The sequence below is a fragment of the Haemorhous mexicanus genome, chromosome 5, assembly GCF_027477595.1.
Source record: "Haemorhous mexicanus isolate bHaeMex1 chromosome 5, bHaeMex1.pri, whole genome shotgun sequence".
NCBI classification, from domain to species: Eukaryota; Metazoa; Chordata; class Aves; order Passeriformes; family Fringillidae; genus Haemorhous; species Haemorhous mexicanus.
The window spans coordinates 1790719-1815624 of NC_082345.1; the positions used below are offsets into that span (position 1 = coordinate 1790719).

A 24906-nucleotide genomic window follows, 5' to 3' on the forward strand; every position below is an offset into this window, starting at 1 on the left:
GAGGTGACGCAGAGGAATGTTTTGTACCAGATAAATTTGCGTGGATTAGTATTTGCAGGTTGCCTGAAGTATGTCTGTGTCAGGATCCAAAATGTTTAGCCCTTGAAGCTTTTGAACTGGAAACAAAGAGCTTTTCACTGAGCACAGACCAAATCCAATTCAATCCTTCATTAGAAAGCCCTTGGTTCCCTGTAGGAAACCTTCAGGTTTAGCACTAATAAGAAGCCCCTCTGCTGCCAATGCTCCAGCAGGACATTCTCTCCTGGGTTTCCCAGGTGACCCCACATCTTGCTGCTCTCTGCAGACACTTGCTGTGGTGTTAAAATTTGTCTGAGCCACTAAAGACTGAGTCTGTTTAAATCTTATACTTGCACAAGACCTTCAGGGCAAGTACATGCTCCTGTATAGTAAAACAATTACTTAAGGCTACTTCAAGGTTATAACTCTTACATTTATCTCAACTTCCTCAGTGAATTATCAGGAGCTAGATGAAGTGTTTTCTGCCACAATTATATTTCTATCTGCCTAAAAGGCACTGTCATCAAAAGATCTTTACCAGTCTTAAAGTCTGTGCATCTGACATCTCAACATTTATTGTTTCATTGAGAAAGTTTAAAAAGTCCAAAATTGGGTTGATCACAGGAACACACCTCTAAGGAGCTATGAGGCCCCTATATTGACACAAAAGATGGCACAGAATCCTGGGTAAGGTCCACACAGCCACAGAGAACTTGGGGGACCTGAAGACAACAATTTGCCACACATCAGTATGATGGAGAAGAGGAGCATCCCCCATTTGGTATGAAGGAAGTAGAAAGAATTTGTGGAATATTTCAAAACTTCTGATACATTAATTTTTAAAGCTTTGAAAACCATAGTCTAAAACCCCCAGGCTGAATATTAAGGTACTATAACAGGGTAAAGAAGAAAACAGAAGATCACTGGAATCAGTCTGTTTGCAATGTGAAAAGGTTAATCATGATCAGTGCTTTTAACCTGAAAACAGCATGATTTGACTCCACTCATGGTGATACAGAAGAGAAGTGAATATAGATAATAAATGAAAGGAAACCAAGGATTTCAGAGTCAGGTTAGAGACACCCATGGATATATGAGAACATCCTTAATTTTTTTTTTTTTTTAAATACAGGAATATCAGTTTCAGGCTTTGGGGTGTGTTTTAATTAATAAGTTTAATACATTTCCTCCTAGCAGGAACTTCCAGAAAGGCCAGTCTGCCACAAACATGTGGCTCTGCCTGTTACAGAACTGACAGATCATCAAGTGCTAAATTAACCCCTGGGTGTTACATTACTTGATGTGTACTCTTCTCTATGACTTTTTTTTTTTTGTACATATGGACATGCCAAACTTAAAATACGTGCAAGGGTGTGTGTGTGTGTGAAAAACAGCAATGATTTCTTAAATACAAACTGTTTACCTCTGATCTTACTAGAGATAAAAGGTTAATTCTGCACATCAGGAGACACAGATTTTAGTTCCACATCCATGTGGGACTTACTGCACTCATCAAATCCTTCTCAGCTTTCCCAACAGAAAACAGGGATGATACCCAGGCAGGGCATGAAAAAACATGTGTGGGAAAGAGCAGAGAAAGTGAGGCTGTTGAGGAAAAAGTATTGGTTTTTCTTTTCTTAGGCTGCTGTTTCCTGAAACTTCTGGATATAGGGGAGAGAGAGAAAGATGACTCAGAGGAGGGAAATAAAGGATCAGCAGTAGAAAATTCAGAGGGAGAGAGAACATGAAAGAAAGAAAAAGGTAATGCAGGATTAAAGGATAAAAGGAAGAGGTCTACAGCTGCAGTATTTTCTCTTAAAAATCACTTCCCACAAGTGCCTGAAATCTCCTTTCAAGGTAAAAACCTTTCATCTCAGTACAGCAAACATTGGCAGTGTTGCCTTTCTAGAGGAGAATATGAGCTTTAGGTACTGGTTAGCCAAGTGATGCAGCACCCAGCACTCAACACAGCAATGCTCAGTGCCAATTCTCTTCCCCCTCTTCTCCATGTTACCTTGAAGAGATGTGCATTAAAATGATTCCATTGTTAAAACTCCTTTACTCCATCAGCATTTCAGACCCTCATTCTATTATTCCTGTTTGTCAGGTTAACTCATGGAAATGATGAGTCTTTTCCTTGAAAAATCTTCTCCCAAACATCCTTTTTTCAACTGGAATTCTTGCAGTCTATCAACACCAGGCCTGAAAGGGTCTAGAAAGCCCTCATGCACTGATGATCCCCCACCAGAAACCCCAGCTAAGGTAGAGATAAGTGCTGGCTGTGAACCACATTAGTGCTCAAACCACGGAGCATCTCCATGCACAATATAAGTGGCTCCAGCTCTCCAAGGACAGCCAAGGACACCAAGGACTCACTGTCACTCTGGAGGAGGCCCATGCTGAACCTGGCCAGCTCACAGCCTCTGCTTAGTGCCTTGGTCACTACATGGAACTTGTTTTGTTGGAAAAGGGAAGTGACAGCCACGTACTGGATTCGGCGTTTTCACAGGTGTCCATTTCTGCTGTTTCCTCCTCCTCCTGCTCATCGGTGTCTCCTGACTCATCACTCTCTTCTATCCATTTTCCTGGCATCAGCCCTGCCGAGTCGTAGGAGTTGCAGAGAGGTCCCACGATGTGAGTGATGAAGGACTCCTGGAGGTGTGCCAGCTGGGGAGCAGAGCGGTCCATGAAAGGGCTGATGGGCAGGCCCAGGCTGGCCTCTTCATCACCCTGCAGATGGAAAACATTCCTCAGGGCTAAGTGAAACACAACCATGCCACAAAAAGCAGTAAAGCACATCCAGACAATTAAAAATGCTGAAAGGACAACACCTAGAGGGCAGCCTGTAGTGTTTGCAGGGTGCCCTGAGGCAGGAAGGAGTGATGGATCTGACCCCATGTGCTCAGAGGGCTAATTTATTCTTTTAACATACTATATTACAGTATAAGAGATACTATATATAAGATACTATATTATATTATAAACTAAACTATACTAAAGAATACAGAAAAGATACTTATAGAAGGCTAAAAAGATAATAATGAAAACTCGTGACTCTTTCCAGAGCCCTGACAGAGCTTGGCCCTGAGTCAAAATAATTCTCATGAAACCAATGAAACAATCTCCAAACACATTCCAAAGCAGCGAAACACAGGAGAAGCAAATGAGATAATATTGTTTTACTTTTTCTCTGAGGCTTCTCAGCTTCCCAGGAGAAAATCCTGGGTGAAGGGATTTTTCCAGAAAATAGGAATGCCACCTCAGCCTGGCACTTCCATCATGACAGTGCCAACGTGTCAAATGGGCACAGTCACAGCTCTTGTCTTGCAGGATCTGATACCAACCAATAATGTGAATTTCATCAGAATGAATTTTACAATGACTCTGCAGGAGGATGCCCCTAGCCCTGAACTTTACCCTGTGTTAAACCTTGAAAATTGTTATTTCTTTCTTCACATTATTTAAAAAAACAAAAATCCCTTCTGACTGTGTGATTGTTAGCTCACAACAGCCTTGTTTACAGGGAATGAGACATCTTCTACACGACAGGGCTATCTCACCAGACTAGTTTTGTTATTGATTTCATCCTTATTAAAAGTAAACTGGAGATGTCCTTTTGGCTTTGTGTCACAGATATTTGCTCCCAGTGACTACTGGAATGATCCCAATTAAAGCAATGTATGACATTCACTTGTTCAAATACAGTCAATCTTTCCCACAAAGCTTTTTTGGGGAGAGAGGGAGGTTTTTAAGGCAGGTTTTTTCTCTCTCTTCTCATGATGCAAAATAAACTGAAATTTCATTGCAGAGCCAAATCTGATATACTCAATTCCCTAGCACAGCAAAGCTTCTGGTGATATCAGTGAGCCTTCAGCTGAGCAGACATGGCAGACCAGATGCCATCTCCCCCCAAAAATATCTGACCTCCCTACTCAAGCCTCACATGCAGCTGAATGCTGTAATACAAGACAGAGCTCTACATGATGGGATATGTGTTAGAATTTGGAGATGCATTTTCACTTTCCATTATGTTTGCTTATATTTATCTCCTGGTAATGGAAATTTTTCAAAAGTAATGGTCTTCACAGCTGACCAACATCCTGTCTATACTTGGTGAAGGCCAAAAAACGAGAGCTAAATTTTGGAGTATCTACAGCAAATATCTCATTTCCTTGTGTTTTGTTTGCTTATTTTATAATAACTAACCCTGAAACGTTATGTGCAATCATTGAAAACAAAATATTTGTGTTGACAAAACACTGCAAGATGCCATCCATTGCTGAAATAGCAAGCACATTAAGAAGAGGTGACAGCTTGCTCTTTACAGAAACGTGTCTGAGATTTCCCAATGTGAACTGGGAGAAATGCTGACTGCTGAAATCTTTACAAATTCTTTTTTATTGTTCTGTTCACACATGATTTATTATGAGAAACAACTTGCAGTGTGGTTTTTTTAATTCTAATATGCCTGCCTTCAAATAATTCTACTGGACATGTGAAGAGAAGGAAACATCCTGCAACAATGACACAGGATTTTGAATATTTTTATACAATACATTTTTAATAGGCAGTTTTTATGTTTATGGGAGTGAAATTCTTGAAAGGAATTGGTGTTTATTGTAACAAAGATATTTCATGATTTTCACAGCATAGGTTGAATTCACTTATGTGTGCTTTTTTGATAATATTTCCAGGAAAATTCAAACTTCCCATACAATTCTCCTTTTTTAGAAATGAGAATATGAAGACTTTTCCAGTCACAGAAAAAAAATCTAATGCTCAAAAACATGGTGAACATAGTTTGATACACCTCTTGTAGCATATTACAGCAAAGAAAACCAGCTTTTAATAGAGATAAAAGAAACTGAGAATCTAGCTTATCCTCCTTAATGCCAAAAACAAATCCAAGAAAGAAAATGTTCTCTGTTCTGGATCCCATTTCTGACTGATGGAAAATAGCACAGGCTCATAGTGTGGAACAGGTAACACCACATCTTCCCACACCTGTATCCTCACCAGCCTGATTGACTCTCCACGGCTTTGCTGGTGTTTATTTATTGGGGCACTTCCTTCTGATGTAACTTTTACAGGAAAAAAGCAAAGTCATATCCCACATCTGACTGACTGCTTCTGTCTGCATGCCCCAGCCACCCACACAAGCTATGATCATCACCAGAATTGTGAAGCACAGTTTGTTGGGACAGTGGTAATAAAGAACAAAAGCATTTCCTCAGAGAAAATTTGGGGCATGAAGGTTGTTCTGGGACACACTCTCTTTGTTTAAGAAAAAAAATGGAAGCAAAAATGGAACCATCTATATTCATACTATAGGTAAGGTTCATTGTACTTTCTTTTTCTTGGGAGATTTGAAAGGAATGAGGAAGCTTCAGGTCAGGATCTGAATTATGTCCCTTTCCCTGTCTCTTTACATTCTCCAGAAGGCAGCAGCAAATCCTGGTTGGATTTTTTTTCCCCAAACTGTAAGTGCAGTAAATTTAAGGGAAGCTGAAAAAGCTTTAAGAGGGATCAGTCTGTGACTCCAAGTCACTGCACAGCCTCCCTGAGAAGTCTGTGGTTGTCCTGTTCAGTGATTTGGCCTGCTTGCCTTGTCTGGGAAAGAAAGGATGTGGAGTTTAATCTGACCAGAACATTCAAAATGTTCCCACTCAGGAAGCAGAGGAACAGTGTGGGAACAGCCCTGACCCTTGCACTCAGCAGGGCTAAAGAGGTGAAAATGAGAAAATGAGGTTCAGTTAAGGGCTCCCTTACACCTAGAAAGAGAGGAGCAGTGCCTGGCTGTGTTCCCAGGGCTTCTAAATCCACCTGTGCCTCTCCTCCTTCCTGGTGCCACCTTGCATAATGAGAGCAGCTGTACTGACCAACCTCTGAGAGCTGCAAGGGCTGGCCTAAAACTGCAGCATGGGTCAGGGAGCAGCTGTGGCTGGCCTGTGAGGAGCTGAAAGCCAGTGCTGCAGTCCTGCTCAGCACACAAAGGTCCTGGTTGTGTGAACAGAGGTAGGTGTGGCCTGCAGAGAAGCTGAAACATTCCCACTGCTCTGTTTAGACCATCTGAACAAGGATGCTGTGAGATTACATGTCAATAAAAGTGTGAGACTGCAGAGGAGAGCCATGAGAAGCAGCTGAAAGAACACAGGAGGAAGGGTGAAAACATGGTTTGCACTAAAGGAGAGGGAAATGACAGCCATGATGGAAAGGAGAAAACAGGAGAAAAACAACAGGAAAAAAAAGAGGAAAGGAACACTTGTTCACCATGCCAGTGCTTGTCCACAGTGCCAGACATGAACAGTTCAGCCTGTAGAAACACCACCACCAGAGGACTCTGAGGACACATCAGAAACTTCAGTGACAAATGGACTTTGACTGGTCCAGCAAAAAAAAAGGGTTAATGTGGCTCTAGCCAACCTCTTCAGCCCTACTCTGTGACTTTTCACTGGCCAGCAGCACTGCCATGCCCCAGCCCAGCAGGCAGGCAGCTCTGGAGTGCCTTTACCTGCTCATAGAACTCGTTGACGATGCCCTCTGTCCACTGCAGGTGCAGGTCCTTGCACTTGGCAGGCCCGTTGATGTCAGCCAGCTTGATGCACATCTGGCAGACCAGCAGGCGGTCGTTCTCGTTGGTCCAGTCGATGCCAACGTCATCGTTCACCTGTGACAGGAAAAAGGGAAACCAGGGAGGTGATGCCAGGCAAAAGAGGAAAATCTAACCTGGGCTTATAGCAAAATATATTTAGCTGTTCAACAGAATCACTAGCATAAGCAGGTGAGCTGAGCCCAGGGTGGAATTAACAATATGGAAAGGGAAAAATAAGTGAAAAGCAATATAATATATTATTTTATATATATACATCTATTATTTATAAAATATAAATCTATTATAAATATAATACAGCAGCCAAAAGGACATTCAGAGGAAACAGAAACCCTTTTTGCTGGATGCTACCAAGGCCCACAATTTTTCTGCCTCCAGAAACCCAAACTGATCTCACCTTGGCGTTGAACTTGGCCACGAAATCAAAGTGCTTCTTCAGGTCAGTAGCCAGGATGGCCTCGATGACGAGGAAGCGGAAATGCTTGAACTCCACATGGTCCAGGTTGACCAGGAAGTTGTACTCTGGCCTGGACATGAAGAGGTTCCAGGCAGCAGCAGCGTGGTGGTTCTCCAGCACGGAGCGGTCGTTGTACAGCACCGCCTGGGGAAGCAGCACAAGGGGCAGTGAGGAACATCTCAGCAAAACCATCTTGGCAAAACCATCTTGGCAAAACCATCCTGGCAAAACCATCCTGGCAAAACCATCCTGGCAAAACCATCCTAGCAAAATCATCTAGCAAAGTCATCTTGGCAAAACTATCTTAGCAGAACCATCCTAGCAAAATCATCTCAGCAAAACCATCTTGATAAAACCATCTACACAAAACCATCCTAGCAAAATCATCTACACAAAACCATCTTAGCAAAACCATCTACACAAAACCATCTAGCAAAACCATCTACACAAAACCATCCTAGCAAAATCCTCTACACAAAACCATCTAGCAAAATCATCTTGGCAAAACTATCTTAGCAGAACCATCCTAGCAAAATCATCTTAGCAAAACCATCTTGGCAAAACCATCTACACAAAATCATCCTAGCAAAATCATCTACACAAAACCATCTAGCAAAATCATCTTGGCAAAACTATCTTAGCAAAACCATCCTAGCAAAATCATCTACACGAAACCATCTAGCAAAATCATCTTGGCAAAACTATCTACACAAAACCATCCTAGCAAAATCATCTACACAAAACCATCTTAGCAAAACCATCTACACAAAACCATCCTAGCAAAATCATCTAGCAAAACCATCCTAGCAAGATCATCTACACAAAACCGTATTAGGAAAACCATCTCGGCAAAACCATCCTAGCAAAACCATCTACACAAAACCATCTAGCAAAATCATCTTGGCAAAACTATCTCAGCAGAACCATCCTAGCAAAATCATCTACACAAAACCATCTAGCAAAATCATCTTGGCAAAACTATCTTAGCAAAACCATCTTAGCAAAATCATCTACACAAAACCATCCTAGCAAAACCATCTACACAAAACCATCTAGCAAAATCATCTTGGCAAAACTATCTCAGCAGAACCATCCTAGCAAAATCATCTACACAAAACCATCCTAGCAAAATCATCTACACAAAACCATCCTAGCAAAATCATCTTGGCAAAACCATCCTAGCAAAACCATCTACACAATACCATCTAGCAAAATCATCTTGGCAAAACTATCTTAGCAGAACCATCCTAGCAAAATCATCTCAGCAAAACCATCTTGACAAAACCATCTACACAAAACCATCCTAGCAAAACCATCTACACAAAACCATCTAGCAAAATCATCTTGGCAAAACTATCTTAGCAGAACCATCCTAGCAAAATCATCTACACAAAACCATCCTAGCAAAATCATCTTGGCAAAACTATCTACACAAAACCATCTTAGCAAAATCATCTACACAAAACCATCCTAGCAAAACCATCTACACAAAACCATCCTAGCAAAATCATCTACACAAAACCGTATTAGGAAAACCATCTCGGCAAAACCATCCTAGCAAAATCATCTACACAAAACCATCTAGCAAAATCATCTTGGCAAAACTATCTACACAAAACCATCTTAGCAAAATCATCTACACAAAACCATCCTAGCAAAATCATCTTGGCAAAACTATCTACACAAAACCATCCTAGCAAAATCATCTACACAAAACCATCTTAGCAAAATCATCTACACAAACCATCCTAGCAAAATCATCTACACAAAACCATCCTAGCAAAATCATCTACACAAAACCATCCTAGCAAAATCATCTTGGCAAAACCATCCTAGCAAAACCATCTACACAAAACCATCTAGCAAAATCATCTTGGCAAAACTATCTTAGCAGAACCATCCTAGCAAAATCATCTACACAAAACCATCTAGCAAAATCATCTTGGCAAAACTATCTACACAAAACCATCTTAGCAAAACCATCTACACAAAACCATCTTAGCAAAACCATCTACACAAAACCATCCTAGCAAAACCATCTACACAAAACCATCTAGCAAAATCATCTTGGCAAAACTATCTACACAAAACCATCCTAGCAAAATCATCTACACAAAACCATCCTAGCAAAATCATCTACACAAAACCATCTTAGCAAAATCATCAACACAAAACCATCCTAGCAAAATCATCTACACAAAACCATCTTAGCAAAATCATCTACACAAAACCATCTAGCAAAATCATCTTGGCAAAACTATCTTAGCAGAACCATCTTAGCAAAATCATCTACACAAAACCATCCTAGCAAAACCATCTACACAAAACCATCCTAGCAAAATCATCTCAGCAAAGCCATCTTTGCAAAACCTTCTTAGCAAAACCATCTCAGCAAAATGATCTTCGCAAAACCATCTTGGAAAAACCATCTTAGCAAAATCACAGCAATGGATCATCCTGTTTCAGGCCACAGGTTGATGGCTAGTATAACATAGGTGTCTGATTGTCAGAATAAACCTCTCTTAATTACTGCTCTTTGGTAATTGCACCAGGCAGGTGTCCAGGTAGGACTGATTCCAAAGACAGAAACAGGTGAAATTCCAGTGTGCAACCTGAAAACACATACTCAGCCTGACAGATATCTCAGGGCTAAAATCCAAAATGGGTCAAATCTTTATCAAAATAAGATGCTGAACTCTCATAGGGATGGTAATTCCATTCAGAAAATAACAAGAGCATTTTTTTTCCCTATTAATTCATTTTCAAACTAGAGTAAATACAAAAAGGCTAATAATCTAACTCCCTTTTCTGATTTTTACAAGCACAGAGCTATAGCACTTGTTTCTTATTACAAATAGATTTAAAGAGAGCACATGTCATCTCCCAGTCTATTTACCTGGCCAAAGGATCAAAGCTCTTGATCACAGAAATACATTGGATGAGAAGGAAATACAAGGATGAGAAGCATTTCTACCAGTTCATAGACACAAAGTGACACCAGAGAGAGTTCAGGTGACTTGCTCTTGGTGACAGAGGAATTTTGGTTGCAAGCTGGGGAATAAATCCAGAATTTCTGCATCCCTACCAAACCTGCCACCATACCATTTTTTTATTTCCTCATCAACAGAAGTATTTTTCAGCACAGTGTACTGAAGCCAGGCAGGTCAGCTATGTAAAGCAAGATGATTTCATAATTAAGCCAATAAATAAGCCAATAAAGAGTGACTCAGAATTGCTGAATTCAACTCTCAGGACTGGCAGCAACTTCTGTGTAATCTTAGGCAAAGCTCAATTCTACATTTATAACACTGAGATTATTTTCCACTCCCTGCTTCCCAATACTTTCATAAAAAGACTGAAGCTGCTCATTCTATAGAAGCAACAAAAAATGTGTTATGGTCATGCACAATTAACTTGCAAAGCACAGTCAGCTACACAACTGGGATGTTTTATTTTATTTAATCTTTCTGTGCATTACTTGGTACATAATTCTTCCATTCTTGCACAGTTGCAGGTTCTCCATCAGGCAGCAGAGCTTTACCTTCCTCAGTGACACAGCTTATCAGCACCTTTCTCAGCAGCTCTGCCCACTGAGGCTGTGTAAGAAGCCTCCTACCAGCAATCCCCAAGTGAAGTGATTATTTCTGTCACTTTGACAGAAGCTGTTTCCAAATATTTGGGAGCCTTGTGCTTAATGGAAGCCACAGGCACCACCAGCAAGGAAAAGCTGTCCTGGAGACCTTCCCAACTGCCTGAGGTGTGTTTACCTGAGGAGCACTGGTTGCTACCAAGAAGGCATTGGTCCTTCCTGGGTGATCATAGTCATGCATGGCTGCAGCCACATAAAGAGCCATCAGCTCCAGGGCAGGGATGTTGCCAGCCAGGCATCCGTAGCTGTCGTCTGAAGGTGTGTAGGTCTTTGAAAAGACGTACCCCATGTGGCCATGGGTGATCCCACTGTCAGAATCTGAGCAGAAAGAAAGACATGGAAACAGTAAAAAATCCAGGGCCACTCTTTCAGTGATCTACTCGAACAGAAGCAAGAAAGCAGGGAGAGAAGGAGCACATTTACAGTAAGGATAAATGCAGCCTGACCTCAGTGCTTTCTGTGCCTGTGATCCAGGACAATAAGGGAAACAATTGGAAAGGAACAAGTTCTGATCCCACCTGGGGATCTTCCAGCCCTCCAGCAAAACCTGCTCTCCAACTCTGTAAGTTACAGCAGTGAGACATGGATTCACAGCCATGCTGGAGCTTTGTGGGGAGACCTGATCTTCCCACTGCTTTCTGTAATTTCTTTCATCATGCAGACAAGTCCATGAGACACTGATAGTCCTTAAAGCAATGGACTAAAATTCAGTAATTAAATTACAGTGTGTGTTTTCCAATACAAATGTCTAGACTTTGGATCTTTGCTGCTTATCATCCTCCTTCTGAAGCCTCCTGAGCATCCCTGTCAGAGACAGGTACTGAGATGCTTTGCTAATTTAATCTGAACGACCTCAAATGGATCTTGCACACAGCTGAATGATGTCTCTCAAATAACAAACATCAAAAAGCCCCAGAACTCAACCCCTTTCATTCCACCTCACCTAGAAAGCCACTGAAATCCCTTGCTAATAAATTTTTCTGGGAATAAATCCCTTTAACACCACCAAAAAAAAAAAAAAAAAAAAACCCAAAAAAACCCACAAAAAACCCCCCCAAAACCCCCCCCCCCAAAAAAAGAAGAAAAAACAAAAAAGAAAAGAAATAAGCAGAAATTGAATAAACTGCTGCTTTCCCAGCAACTCTCTGAGAACTCCCACAAAACACAGACAGGTCTTCTAGTTGCCACAGCTGAACATGAAGAAATTAATATAAAAATGCAAGAACAGCTTCCAGTAGTGAGCAATCATAAAACAGAAGAAGAGTGGCTTGTAAAGCAACTGCCAGATGGTAACAAGTCTTTTTATTTAGAGATAGAGAGGAAAAGCAAAGAACAGTCCATCATAGCCAAGCAGTGGCAAGTGCACAGCACTGCCTGCATGCCCCAGAAATTGTAAAACAGCAAAACAATGAAGGGTTTAAGGATTTAATGAAGGGTTTAGGGATTTAAGTCTACAGTGCCTCTGGTACAGCACTGGAAAGCATTAATAATACAGTTTGCCTAGGAAAAAACCTTTTGCAAAAATAAAATGGTAGCAAAGATCTGTCATTAAAGGTGACCACAAAGCCTTGCACTCACACATCATTAAATGTTAACTATTAAGTTTTGGAGGAACAATTCCATTCCCTTCAAAGTTACACAAACACACCTGCACACCTTCAACACCCACTGTGCTACAGACTGCAAAAAACTCTGCATGCAATCCCCAGCTGTTGCCTTTCTGACAGCAAACCTGACGAGGGGAACTTCAGGATGAAAACCATCTCAAGGTACCTGAGTCACTGGCTGAGCCGTGGTCGTTGATGACCGTAGGCAGTCCCGGGATGGGCTGGGTTGTGAGGTACCACACGGCGTGCAGCACATCCGTGGCATGGATTCGGTTGTGATCTGTGATGGGGAGAAAAGCAGGCAGCTGTGAAACACCAGGCACTGCTGACAGAGGGCTGCCAGCACCATCTAGTGGGTACCGTGTGCCAGAGGCCAGCAGAGACAAAACCAACACTAGCACCTGCAGCAGAGCTGCTTCCACCTTCTTCACAGAAATGGAAAACAGGAAGATAAATTGATTTTGCGTTAGAAGATGATTCCTCTTTATTAAAACAACAACAAAAAAGCACTTAAGAAAAAACCAAGGAAATAGAGTGCTAGGTTCACAACACCCCCAGAGACTCTATGAATAAATGTTTCAAATAGAAGGGAATGGCTTCAGCAGAACAGGCTGTGGGACTTCCATCTCTGACCTCCTCAGGCTGTGACCTGCTGCTCTGGATCCCTGATCCAGCTCAAACACAAGGAAAGGATCAAAACTGGGTCTCACTTTCCCAGAACAGACTCCAAACCACCTGGCTGAAGGCATTTGGAGGTAGCTTTCCTTAAACTCTTCCTACTGTTTGAGGCAGCTTTCCTTAAATCCTTCCCACTGCTCCAATTGAGAGACTACATGACTTCTCATACTTGTGTCACCCACATTTTTCTGTGAGGCAGAGAAAACAGGGTGTCCTGTGCTCCTCAGTGCTGGGTTTATCTGCCACTAAAATGGGTATGAACTCTTTCCTCTTGGGAAAACAAGAGTCTTCTGCAGCTGAAGCACTTTGATAAATTGGATTTGAATTAGGAAATACTTTGGGGATGACTGAAAACAGGTTTTTCAGGGAATACATGTTTCCCACTGAAAAACAGCAGCTAAGCTGTAGTGACAGAACAGGGTTCACTCATTTTGGGGCATATTTTTTCTGCTTATAAAGCTCATTTCCTTTGTTTGCATAGCACTGCTACTGTGTAAAAGTCCAAGTTGCCTTTAGGGGGTTAAATGTTTCCAGAACCTCCAGCTGGGGCACTGGGGTACACTTGCATTATCAGGAAACAGTCTTTCTTTATAATAGTTTTATATGATTTCTGGCTTGTGCAGATTTTGCCATGAATTAGGAAACAATGTAAAAGATGAAATACAAAGTAAAAAAGATGACAGGCTGTGGTTCAGCACCAGCCTCTGCCCGCCATCCACTTGGTCATGATGTACTGGAAGAAAAAAAAAATAGCTTTATAATGCAAGAAGAAAGGCTTCAATACAAAATCCCCCAAACTCAAGGGAAGCATCATCAGGTGCTAGGAATTTTTACTTACAAGGAATCTCTCTGTATCCACACTCCAAGGCATGAAAGTAGTTCATAAATTCCCTCACTGGTATTTTAAAAGTTTCAAACAACCCCATGTCATCAAAAAGTCTGTATGATACCTGAAAGAAAAAAAGCCAAAAAAATCACCTATGTTGCTAAGTAGATGAGAAAAACTCTGCAAATTTGACATAAAACTCCTTAGGTTGAATTACCCTGTGAAAATCTGCTTTTCTGGGAGTATTTTCCCAAATCCTTGACTCAAATCAATGCTCAGGAAAGGAAGAAGCAGCAAAGGACTGTCAGAAGGGGAAACCACATGGCTCCAATGCATTGAGTCCTTGCTTTCTCTCCAGTTTTGGTGGTGAAATGATAAAAATGACCCCAAAGGATACCAGGGGCAGCAAACAGCTCAGGAGGCAGAGCTGCTCTCAGCATTCCTGCACCCAAGGTTGTCACTGACATGTTCTATGAAAAATCCTTTCCTTGGGATTTTTCCCTCCTGAGAAGCTGAGAGGCCTCAGGAACAAACTGTAAACAATTCTTATCTGCTGCTGTGGAATGCACCAGGTGGATCTGGGATTGGTCTCACCTGGTTGTTTCTAATTAATGGCCAATCCCAGCCCAGCTGTCCAGACTGTCTCGGTCACAGACAAACCTTTGTTATTCATTCCTTTTCTATTCTTAGCCAGCCTTCTGATGAAATCCCTTCTTCTGTTCTTTTAGTATAGTTTTAATATAATATATTATATATCATAAAATAATAAATCAGCCTTCTGATACATGGAGTCAACTTTCTCATCTCTTCCCTCATCCTGGGAACCTTGTGAACAGTGTCACACAAGGTGAGTGTGAACACCCAGGAGAGGATGCACTGGGCAGGAGAATGCCATGGGTGAGTGAGGAGGTGCTCAGGAGAGATGAATGCTCAGAAATGTAGGCAGCACTGACACAAAATGGGCACTTCTGAAGTTATTGGATTAAAAGGGAAATAATCCAGGTGTCAGCTCTTCATTGGAGAGTTTAGCTTTAAAAGGCCTTGTAGCAAGAGATTGTTGGGCATTTTGTGCCTTCTAATGGAAAGCTGCAGAACTCCCAGCAGTGAGGCTGTTTCACTGATAAGAAATAATAAACACCTGAGTGTGAACATGAACTGCTGTCTCAGTGCCTCCAATGCAGCCCCAGAGAAACCCTCAGCTGGTACCCCCACATATATTGACCCAGCAATAAAAGTTAAACCACAGGTTTCAGTCTTCCAGGTGCTGTAAGAAAACTGCTAAGTGTGACTAAAGACATTATTGAATTTTATGGCCTCCTATGAAGCAAGAGCTGAGTTCTGAGAGCTTGGATCTGTTTCTGAAATGAGACTGAATTTATGCTCCTCTCTGAGCCCTTTCATGCACATTTGTCACTGCCACATTGACTGGGCTTGCCACTCCAGTTTGCACAGATGCTTTCATGGTTCCTGACTGGTCTGGGGTCTTTTTATATGTCTGAATCAATTTAACATTCCACAAAGAAGGAACAGATATCTCAAGCAGCTTCAAAGCTGCTAAGCCAGCATTTGCTTTCTAAACTGAATGCTTCCCTGGAGGCATGTGTCAACTCTGCTTTGTTCCATCTCATAAATTTAACCCAGCATGGCAAACATAGTTAATTCAGCTTTTTAATTTACTTTTTTTTTTTGAATGGGTTAGTCCATTTGATAGCAAAATACTGAGAATAAATCATTGGTTCTTTTGTTTACCTTTGTTAATAATATCCCAGGATTTAAAAATCAAACCAAAAAAAAAATCGTGCTTTTGGCTGGAGAAAAAGAATTATATACTTTAGCTAACTGATTTCTGAAAATAATTTCATTAGCAACATCTGAGTAGGTGGGGGTAATAAGGATCTCTGTTTTGTGAACAAGGTAGAACTTGCCACATTCTGCTGTCAGGGAGAAGGAGTTACTATAAACAGCTGTTACAGAAAATGTTCAGTTTTCATCACAAATATTAAAGCTTCTCTATTTTAATTCTCAAGCCTCATTTTGTGGAACTGTGAAGTGGATAACATGTTGAGAAGCTGTGCAAAAACCAGATTTTGGGAGGAAGAGTAAGGAGCTTTAGAGCAATGTGAGGGAAGCTCAGAGGGCTTGTGTCCAGAGGTACAGCAGCCCATGCAGCTGGGTGAAGTGCTTAAAGCCTACAGAGAACCCATGTAAACCCAGAACAAATTCTGGCTCATCCAGACTCTTCTTTATGCCACTAGAAGAAAGTTCTGGTTTTCCTTATGCTCCATCCATCATTCCATTATCATTCCATGCTATTAGAAAAATGAGCAGTATGATCTAGAAGAGCATTTCAACCCCACACTCACTGTCCAGGGCAAAAGTGCCTCACTGAGTTTATCTCATAAATATATCCAATATCACAGTTTGCCTACTTCTCTGAAATGAACCTAGGGACTTGGCAGGCTGGTCAAACTCAGATGTTGCTTGCCAAGCTGCAGAACACAAAAAGGCAGAGCACAGAATAAATCTGAATTCATGCCATGGCTCTCCTTGTTGACCACCAGATAATTGACTCTAGCTGAATAACAGGTAACCATCAAGAGACTGTGATTTGATCCAGCATTCTCTGGAGCTTGTTACACTGAAATCTGCCTGACACACTGACCTCTGTGTTTCTGGGGGGGTGATAATTGTACCACATTGTACCAATTAACTTTATCTCTTCTTTCCAGCACTCATCACTACACAATGCCTTGTAAAGTGATCCTCCTTCAGTCTGATTCTCCAAGGCTTTTTTTCCCCTTTCATCCCTAAATAATAATAAAAACACTTACTTGCTTTTCCTGTTTAATAATCTTCAATACTTCTATAAGGGAAAAATGACTAATTTGTCAGTGTGCCAGGAAAAGGGGCATAACAGAGGAGAAAGTTCAGCCAAGAAAGTGATTTTGGGAGGTGACACCAATCAGGCTGGGTAGGCACAGGCTGTGTCAGTAACTGAATTAAACCCACAGGAAGGAATAAAAACCTGAGAGCTGAAAGAAAGACTAGTAAGCTCTCCCATCCCAGCTCAGCAAATCTGTCTTCCCTACATAATATTACATGAATTTTCTCTCAAAGTTCTGATTCTTTAAAAGCAAGGGAATATAGCAAGAATTCTTCCTACCCCCACTTCCTCAAACCTTACTTTCTTGCCCAGCCTGAAATCTGCAACCTTTTATTTCTGGGATCTGTTACTGAAATGTTCAGTATAAAAGAGGATGAAACTCTGTATATCTTGCCTCCACTGAATATATTTACTGTTCAGCCCTCCCATGCTAAACCCCATGAGAAATCCTTTCCCAAAGAACTCAGTAAGGGCTGGAAGCATCTCAAGAAAACATTCAGAAAAGCAGAGAGCAGAAAGCAAAACAGGTGCGTGATTTTTATCGTGCACATTTGTAAATTTAAAAATGAAGACATTCAAAAGTCAGGAATATAATGAGGCAGAGTTCATGTTGTCACCTTTGAATTAGGTGTCAGGGATCATCAGCTTGTAAGGGCAATGCCTTTTAACATGTCTGTGTCTAAATCTGTCAACATTCAGACCCTGCAGACAAGGTGCACCTCTCACCTGACTGAGAATCCGACCGCATTTCTTCCCAATTTTTTCCACCAAATCAAAGATTGGGAAGTTCCAGCTATTGAGCTGCTCCATCAGGGGATCCAAGTTGTCCATAACCAGGGGTTCAGGAGCCAGTACAGGTTTGTCCTGTGCCAGAAATCAGAATAAAAAGGATTGTTAGTTCAGTGAAACATCTCAAGCAAAAACTGCTGCTCTTAAAAGCTAAAGTCACATTAGCATTGTGTAAGTCAGTAGTACTTCACTCAGCTCAGATGTCCTCATTTCTTGCAGCCCTGCAGCTACTCACTCTCCTTTGTAATGTGTTTCACTTGAATGGATAGGAAATTCTGTTGATGAAACAGCAGTGCCTGCACTTAGCACTGAGACTCACTCATTCATTCACTCCTGGGATCATTAATTCATTTCCAGGGGAGGCTGCCTTCATTGTGAAATTCTCTGTGGTACAGAGAGAAAAGCTCCCAGCTTCTGCATCAGGACCCATTCACTACACTCCAACATGGCTAACAGAGCTCAGTCCAAGGGAAGATTTGTAGTCCTTAAACTGAAACCTACCTGTTTTTCAAGGTCTTCAAATAAAAGTTGGGTTGTGCCCTCCTTTCACATTTCCCCCAGGATACTCCCTGGAATTTCATTTTACTTAGAAACTGGAGATGAGGAAATGCCAGAACATTTCAAGCAAAATGCCTTCTCTCAGCATGTCCAACTCCAGCAGATTACAATAAATTTTTCAAGAGCCCCTGTCAACTGCAGATTACTAATTCAGTTGTACAACAGACTGTGGAAAACTTAACTAAACAGAGCCTTCCCTCTGCATCTCAACCAAGCTCACAGCTGAATGCTGTGAGACAATCCTCACTTGTTCATCACACTCCAACATTTGTTCTTTAAGACAACAATACCTTGCAGCACTCTTAGACCACATTTTTTTCTGTGGGGATCTGGGTTTTCGGTTAGTTTGGTTTTCATTTTGCTTTTTTTTTCCCCCTCAGTGCATCATACACTCATTGTGTTGTGCTGGGGGAACTTAGAGGAGCTACCTCAGGTGGTGTCAAGGGATGCAGGATGATGGTCTCAGGTGTGTAGGACCTACAGCCAGATCCCTTCCGTGGCTGCTCCTTGGAGCAATCCGCGTCGTCGTCGTTCTGCACGATGTCACTGCTGTCACTGTTGTTGGTCTCGTAGTCAGAGGTGGCTTGGGCAGGGTCATCTGCAAACACAAATCACAAAGCTTGTGCTGTGAATAGCAAGGGTTCCATGGAAGTCAGCCTGGGACCTTCTGAGTAACAGCAACAGGAGCTCTGACTCACAATACACATGTGCTGCTTGGCTGGCTCTGAAGTTGGACAATCTGTCCAAGGGCATTAAAGATTTACCCTGCAGAGTGTAAAAAATGCCAGCAGGCAATGAGGAGAGAAAGAATTCTGAGGACCATTATTTAAATAAATTGAGGGGAACAGTATCTCCTTTATAATTTAACTCCATAAGCATTTTGTACATGTTGTGCATATGAAAAAGGAAGGAACATTTGGACATAATAATTATCCAAGACAATTTGTATGGACTCACCTGGGTGTGCTCTCCTTTTGTGACAGACAAGCTCATCTGCCCTTTTAGTGGATAATTACTTAATTTGAGGGAACGAGGTGTTTTTGGCAAAGAATTACCTGTTCTGTTCAGGGTGTGTGTAGTAGCATCATTTCTATTTAGTGTCCCATCACCAGCTTCTGTTTGGGTGTAGGGTCTGCCACAGCTGAAATGCAGCAAGAAACACACACAATATGAAGTCCTGTGTAAAAGGATTTCCCACTGGCAGTGTGAGATTATGTCATACAGCATAAGTCATGCTCCAGGGTATGTTCTCCAGACAAAATCACAGGGGAGTGATAAAGTTTTATTGGATCTCGAGACAAAAACACAGAAAGCTCTTGGATTAACTGCCCACCACCATTAAATTGGTGAATTTGTGTTTTCAGCAGTAAGCCTGAACCATGTGACTTCTTTAAATAATTTTTTTATTATTCTGTAAGTATACCAGCACAAAATAAACCCCCTAGTTCTATTCTACAGCTGCCCTATAAAGATCAATTAAAATTATGAAACTGTGCCAGAGTCTCATCCAGTCTTGCAGAATTCAGTTTGAACACAATCATGATCTGGCTGCACTCTTCTTGCCTAAAACCTGAATATGTCCCTTTTAAGGAGGAAAATTCTATTTTATCATTACTTCAGTGACAGAATATGAAATACATAAGAATTAAGCGGGCAGAGTTTGCTTCATCATTTCCAGAACATAAACACATTTTGGGACAAACCACAATATTATGACCTTTTAAAATGACTGGCTCTTCCCTTCCATTAAAAAGCTTTATTCCTTGTGTATAGTTCCCTTTAAACCCTAATTACAACCTGACATTTTCACATTTTTTTCTGGTTTAAGTCAGCATTTTGTGGCATATCTTATATATAACTGTCTTCACAAAGCAACTATTACAGAATTATTTGGGTTGGTCAAACTTTTTACTAGAACCTTTGCACCATTTGAAGTTCAACATATAAAAATGGCTTAACTCCTGAGCTAGCTAGCTTTTGGCTGGGTCATCCAAACATATCCTGGAGCTGGGTATGCCCTGCAAACATCCTGAGTTCCTGAAAGACTTCCAGATTAAAATGCTAATGTGTATTCAATGATACCTGTGGTGCATAGCCAAGAAAATAAATCTGGTACCAGTCAGGTTGATAAACAAGATGAAAAAGGTATTAATTTCACTACTACCTACAACAACCTTACATTGATTATTTTCTGACGTTTTAAATGCAATTCTTAGTTCCTTTTAATAGAAGGCTTCCAGAAATGAATGCCACTTGTGAAATAACAGTGTTTTGTTGAAGTGGTGATAAAGGCACAGCTTAATGAGACTGCAGCACATTTATGCTTTATTTCTGTTCTGCAATACAGTTTTCATTTCAAATGAACCTCTCCAAATCCCAGTTTTGGTATACCTTTGGAAAACTCTTAAAAGCACTTCAAGTTTCTACTTAGTAATCTAAATCCATCTCAAAAGCCTGTTTGGATCCTGCTCCAAACTCCAGTGAGGATGACTCCCCAGGGCAAAGCTGGAGTCTCAATTTTTACTTTCTCACAGCCACTTCCTAGCCTTGCACCCAACACACTGAGACACATCCAAAATCATCTGACTGAAGGCAGAAACTCAAAACTATTTCCAAAGACAGTCAAAGTGATAACAGCCATGCTCTCTGCTGGCTGGCCACTCGTGCTGTGGCCAAAAGTAACACCTGATGAGCAAAGCAGCCTTGAAACTGCCCTGGAACAGGCCTGGCAGTGCCAGGGCTTTCCACTCTTCTGAACTGGACACACACTGCAAACTCCAGTCATTTGATTTAGCAGCTGATCCCTTTCTGTGAAGACAAGCAGAACAGCTTTCTTTCCAAAATGCTGATTTTGCAAAGCAGGTGTGGTCTGTGTTACCTAATAAAGGGCTACTTTGAAGTAAGAAATTAAATTGTGTTACTGGAGCTCTTAGCAGTAGAAAGAACTCATCTGCAGTTGGTTTCTAAATAAAAAATGAAGATAAATCCCCACAGTACCTAATCTGACTCTGCCTAGGAAGACAGGACCCACTCCTCCTGAGAGAAGGCTCAAAATCACAGATTCTTCAGGCACTGCTGGCCCTGGCAGTCAGATTTTTCTATGCAACATCAGGTGCTGCTGTGCAAGCCTTGGCCTGTGACCTAAAGGTGACTGCTCATGTCAAGGGCATGGCTCCAGAAACACAAGCTGTAAACATGAAATCCAACTTTGGCATCTGCAGGTCATTGACAGAGAATTTGTTTAGGAATCAGGCTGTCCACCTGACAGGTGTAAAAGCAGCAAACATTGCAATAAACACAGCCAACAGTCTCCCACTTTAGAAGCATTTTGTAGCATTGATCTACACATTTACTGAAGTACTATAAACCTGAAAAATCAATATAAACACTGCAGTAAATCACAAAAAACTTGTATGTGGGCCAATAGAACATGTTCATGAGAACAGTGTGAAATGATTGCAAGGCATGTCAAATGATCATCTCACCTTCTGCAGATGATGGAGGGGCTGATGACAGGGTCTGACAGGCTAGGTGCACTCTGAGTAGAAGTTAAGACTTTGTGTGGCTTTAGGCCCTGCTTGGTGTCAGTGTCTGTGGGCTCTGGAAATGACACAGAAGATGTTTTGCCAGTAGGACTCGTGGCAGGCGTCCCCTGAATCGGCGAATGGCACGGGGAGGTGAGAGGTGAAATATTTGGAGGGATACCTGGCCAAGGACAAGAGGAGTTGTGTCAATTAACAGAAGTGGCAGATGCTTTTATTAGTTCACTGTGCAGAGATACTCTTTTTGAGATGCACCAGCAGAGTATCCAAAAGCAAACTAGATATCAGAATTCCCTCCTCCAGTCTGAGCCAAGCCCAGGGCTGTCACAGAGTGAGGACCTTGCACTGCTGTCAGCCACTTTTACCTGCTGAAGATCTGGCCCAAAACACAAAGCACATTTTCCCTGGTGAGCAGGATGCACTGAGAGGGCAGGCATGAAATGAAAGAGGAGTTTGTGGCATGACTGCTGGCACCAACACGTGCTAGTGACAGAGACACAGCCCCAAACAGGCAGCTCCCAGAGCCATCTGCAGCTCCTCTCTCATCACCTCTAAAACAGGGTCAAGAAAGGCTCACACACCACAAAACTGGGATTTCTACATGTTTCAAGACTAGAAATAAACCAAAAAGAGCAATTTTTAGTAGTCATACATTATACAATACTGCACTTTGGGGCCATTTCTTAAAGATTTTGGCCTTCATCTTCAGCTTGAGTTTATTTTTCTGTTTCTGTTGCTCACTGAGGGAGAACTGCAACCATTTCTGCAGCACCTGGTTCTGTACACCTGAGCTAGAGCACAGAAACTGCCAATATCCACACGTGCAACACCAGCAAAGTGTAGCTCTCCCTGTCCCTTACTCCACCTGAGCACCACTGCCAAAGTGAAAACATCCAGTGTTTAAACCAAGTGCTGCCTTCTCCTGGAATCCACTTTGCAATTCCTAGTCTCAGACAAAACAAGACTCAAAGTGCAGAGGAGCAAACTTCATCTGTCTTGAAAGGAAACACATGGAAATTGAGTTAGCTCCTGTTCTGAAGTTTGCAGGAGCTCAGCCCCAGGTAATTTACCACCTTCATCTTCAAAGCCAAAGGACAGCAAGGCCTTAGGAACTTGAAGGGGTTTTATGTTTGAATTTTGCCCTCTATCTAAATGCATTCCAGACACAAAAATTATCTTAAAACAAGGCAGTGTCTTGATCTAAGTTTATGAAATATTAACCTTGCAGGATATACATGTACAGTTCCAGTGCTTTTTCCCTGATAGAAACTTACTGTGATAGGAGGCTAAAATATGATTTACTGTTGACAAGCCAAGAGTTTAAAAAAAGAAAAAAATCTGATAGTTACTGTGCTGTAATTTTTACTGTGCTGTAATTTGGAGATCTCCAGCATCTCTGTTTTGATTAAGGGTATTTCCCCAGCAAATGTGGTATGTATTTAGTGTCTTAATTCAATGATTGCAAGTAGGATACAATGCCAGTCTTGAGATCAGAACACTATAGCCTTCAGAGCATTTAAAATGTTATCAGATGGCCATGACACAGGGAAATGGCTTTAAAACACAGGAAACCTCTGCTTCACATCTATGAATTCATTGAGATATCAGCTTTCCATCCAACAAAAATGTGTCTTTAGAAACATTTCACAGTCTGTTAGCTGCAGAGGGGATTGAGCTGGATTATTGTCTATCTTTGAGATATATTACCAAGTTACATTCATAACTTGTAGAGGATGCAGTACACGTGGTCTTCCTTCAACAATTTGAAACAAGTCCTGAGAATTTTAACAGCACTTCTCACAATAATGTCTCCAATCACAGCAAGCTTGCTCCTGCTAGTAGGGATCCAATCTCCTGAAATATTTTTTTTGGGTTTTTTTTAAGAAAGTAATTTACCAGGGAAGGCAAGCACAAATAAAATTACCAGAAAAAAGCAAAACTTTTTTCAACAATCCAACATTTAACCATTTACTGGCAAAAGTGAGAGAAAATGTGTCTTGCAACAGTAAAGATTTTTTCACAATCAAGGTAAGAGAAACATAAAAATACAAAGAGAGTTATTTAAGTACATCCATGCACTTAGGTCCTCCAGAACTTCTTCCAATGTGCAGTGTTGAAGATATAAACAAATATAAACCAATGGCTTCAATGTGATGCAAAACTACATATGAAAACACTTGAGTTTTTTCCAAAATAGGAAGACCTAGCAGTATTTTAAAATGTGAATGTTTTCGTGCATAATTAAAGACACATTTTAGAAATTAATGTATTTACAGATTTAGCTAGATCAACTTCTACTAATGATAATTGTATACTGCCAATGGAGCTAATACATAAAAGTCTAAATTGTATTAACTAGTGCAAATTGAGATAATTATTTAGCTGGAACATGAAAACAAATCATAACTAAAAATACATGATTACAAATAGTCTGAAGTATTGCAATATCAATCTGCTACATAAAACACTGATGCAAAATTTCTATTTGCATCCCTAGGAACTGCTCATGATGGAATGGAGATCTCCCTCCACCACGGGGGAGCTCTTGTCTTTGGACAAGAGATGATTGTTAACACTTTCTGCAAGCAGAAATTGCTCAATGTAAAACTGACTGATGGGCTTGCTAATTGCTGTTTTACAAGTACAAGATATTATGCACCCACTCCTCTCCCTCTCAATTCACTGGGATAATCTCTGAAAGCCACAAGTCAAATGTTTATTTTGATCACAAGCAAATTCCTGCACTCTTGTTACTCTGTCTCCATTATTTTCCAGGTTAAAGCGACCAATCAATACAGAATAACACCTTGTTAATAACCAATAAAGTGACTGGCAAGAAAGCTCCAGACCAACGGGAGTCTGTAACACTGTACAAAAAAGAGAATCAAGCAGGGGCTGTTTGCCCCCTGAAGAAAGCAGAGCTGTGTGGTTTGCTGCCAGAGCCAGGCCAGGCTGGCAGAGCTGGGGTGCCACTCACCTTGGCGGCTCTGCCGCTTGGCATTCAGGTGGTTGGCGGAGGACACGGCGTAGGAGGTGGAGAAGGACCTGCTCTTGGTGATTGTCATCAGAATGGAGCTGTTCCAGGAGTCAGAGCTGCCAAAGCAGAGCACAAACAAGCAACGTTCAATGCAGGAAAAAGCCTCCTTCATGGCAGATGTCATCACCTGAGGAGCTGCAGCGAGGGGTACGTGATACTGAGAGAGCTCAAAACCTGGAGAGGGAAATGACATCCATGGGCTGGCTGAAGTGGTGTTGTGAGGCACTCAGTACCACCTTCAGCATAAATAT

The 24906-nt window shown here is 41.4% G+C and overlaps 1 protein-coding gene across 2 annotated transcripts in view; it reads right to left on the reverse strand.

The window, feature by feature from the left end:
- Positions 1-24906, reverse strand: part of PDE3A (phosphodiesterase 3A) — a 227450-nt gene that overhangs the window by 9521 nt on the left and 193023 nt on the right. Inside the window, exons 5-15 of one of the 2 annotated variants that reach the window (XM_059848011.1) lie at positions 24596-24711; positions 21562-21676; positions 19132-19217; positions 18505-18674; positions 17456-17593; positions 13858-13969; positions 12508-12621; positions 10853-11052; positions 7026-7229; positions 6530-6685; positions 2508-2748 (exon numbers count right to left, since the gene is read on the reverse strand). In XM_059848011.1, the coding sequence (XP_059703994.1) occupies positions 2508-2748; positions 6530-6685; positions 7026-7229; positions 10853-11052; positions 12508-12621; positions 13858-13969; positions 17456-17593; positions 18505-18674; positions 19132-19217; positions 21562-21676; positions 24596-24711 (1652 nt within the window). Of the gene's footprint in view, positions 1-2507; positions 2749-6529; positions 6686-7025; positions 7230-10852; positions 11053-12507; positions 12622-13857; positions 13970-17455; positions 17594-18504; positions 18675-19131; positions 19218-21561; positions 21782-24595; positions 24712-24906 lie in introns of both variants that reach the window. The other variant, XM_059848010.1, reaches the window with a different exon arrangement.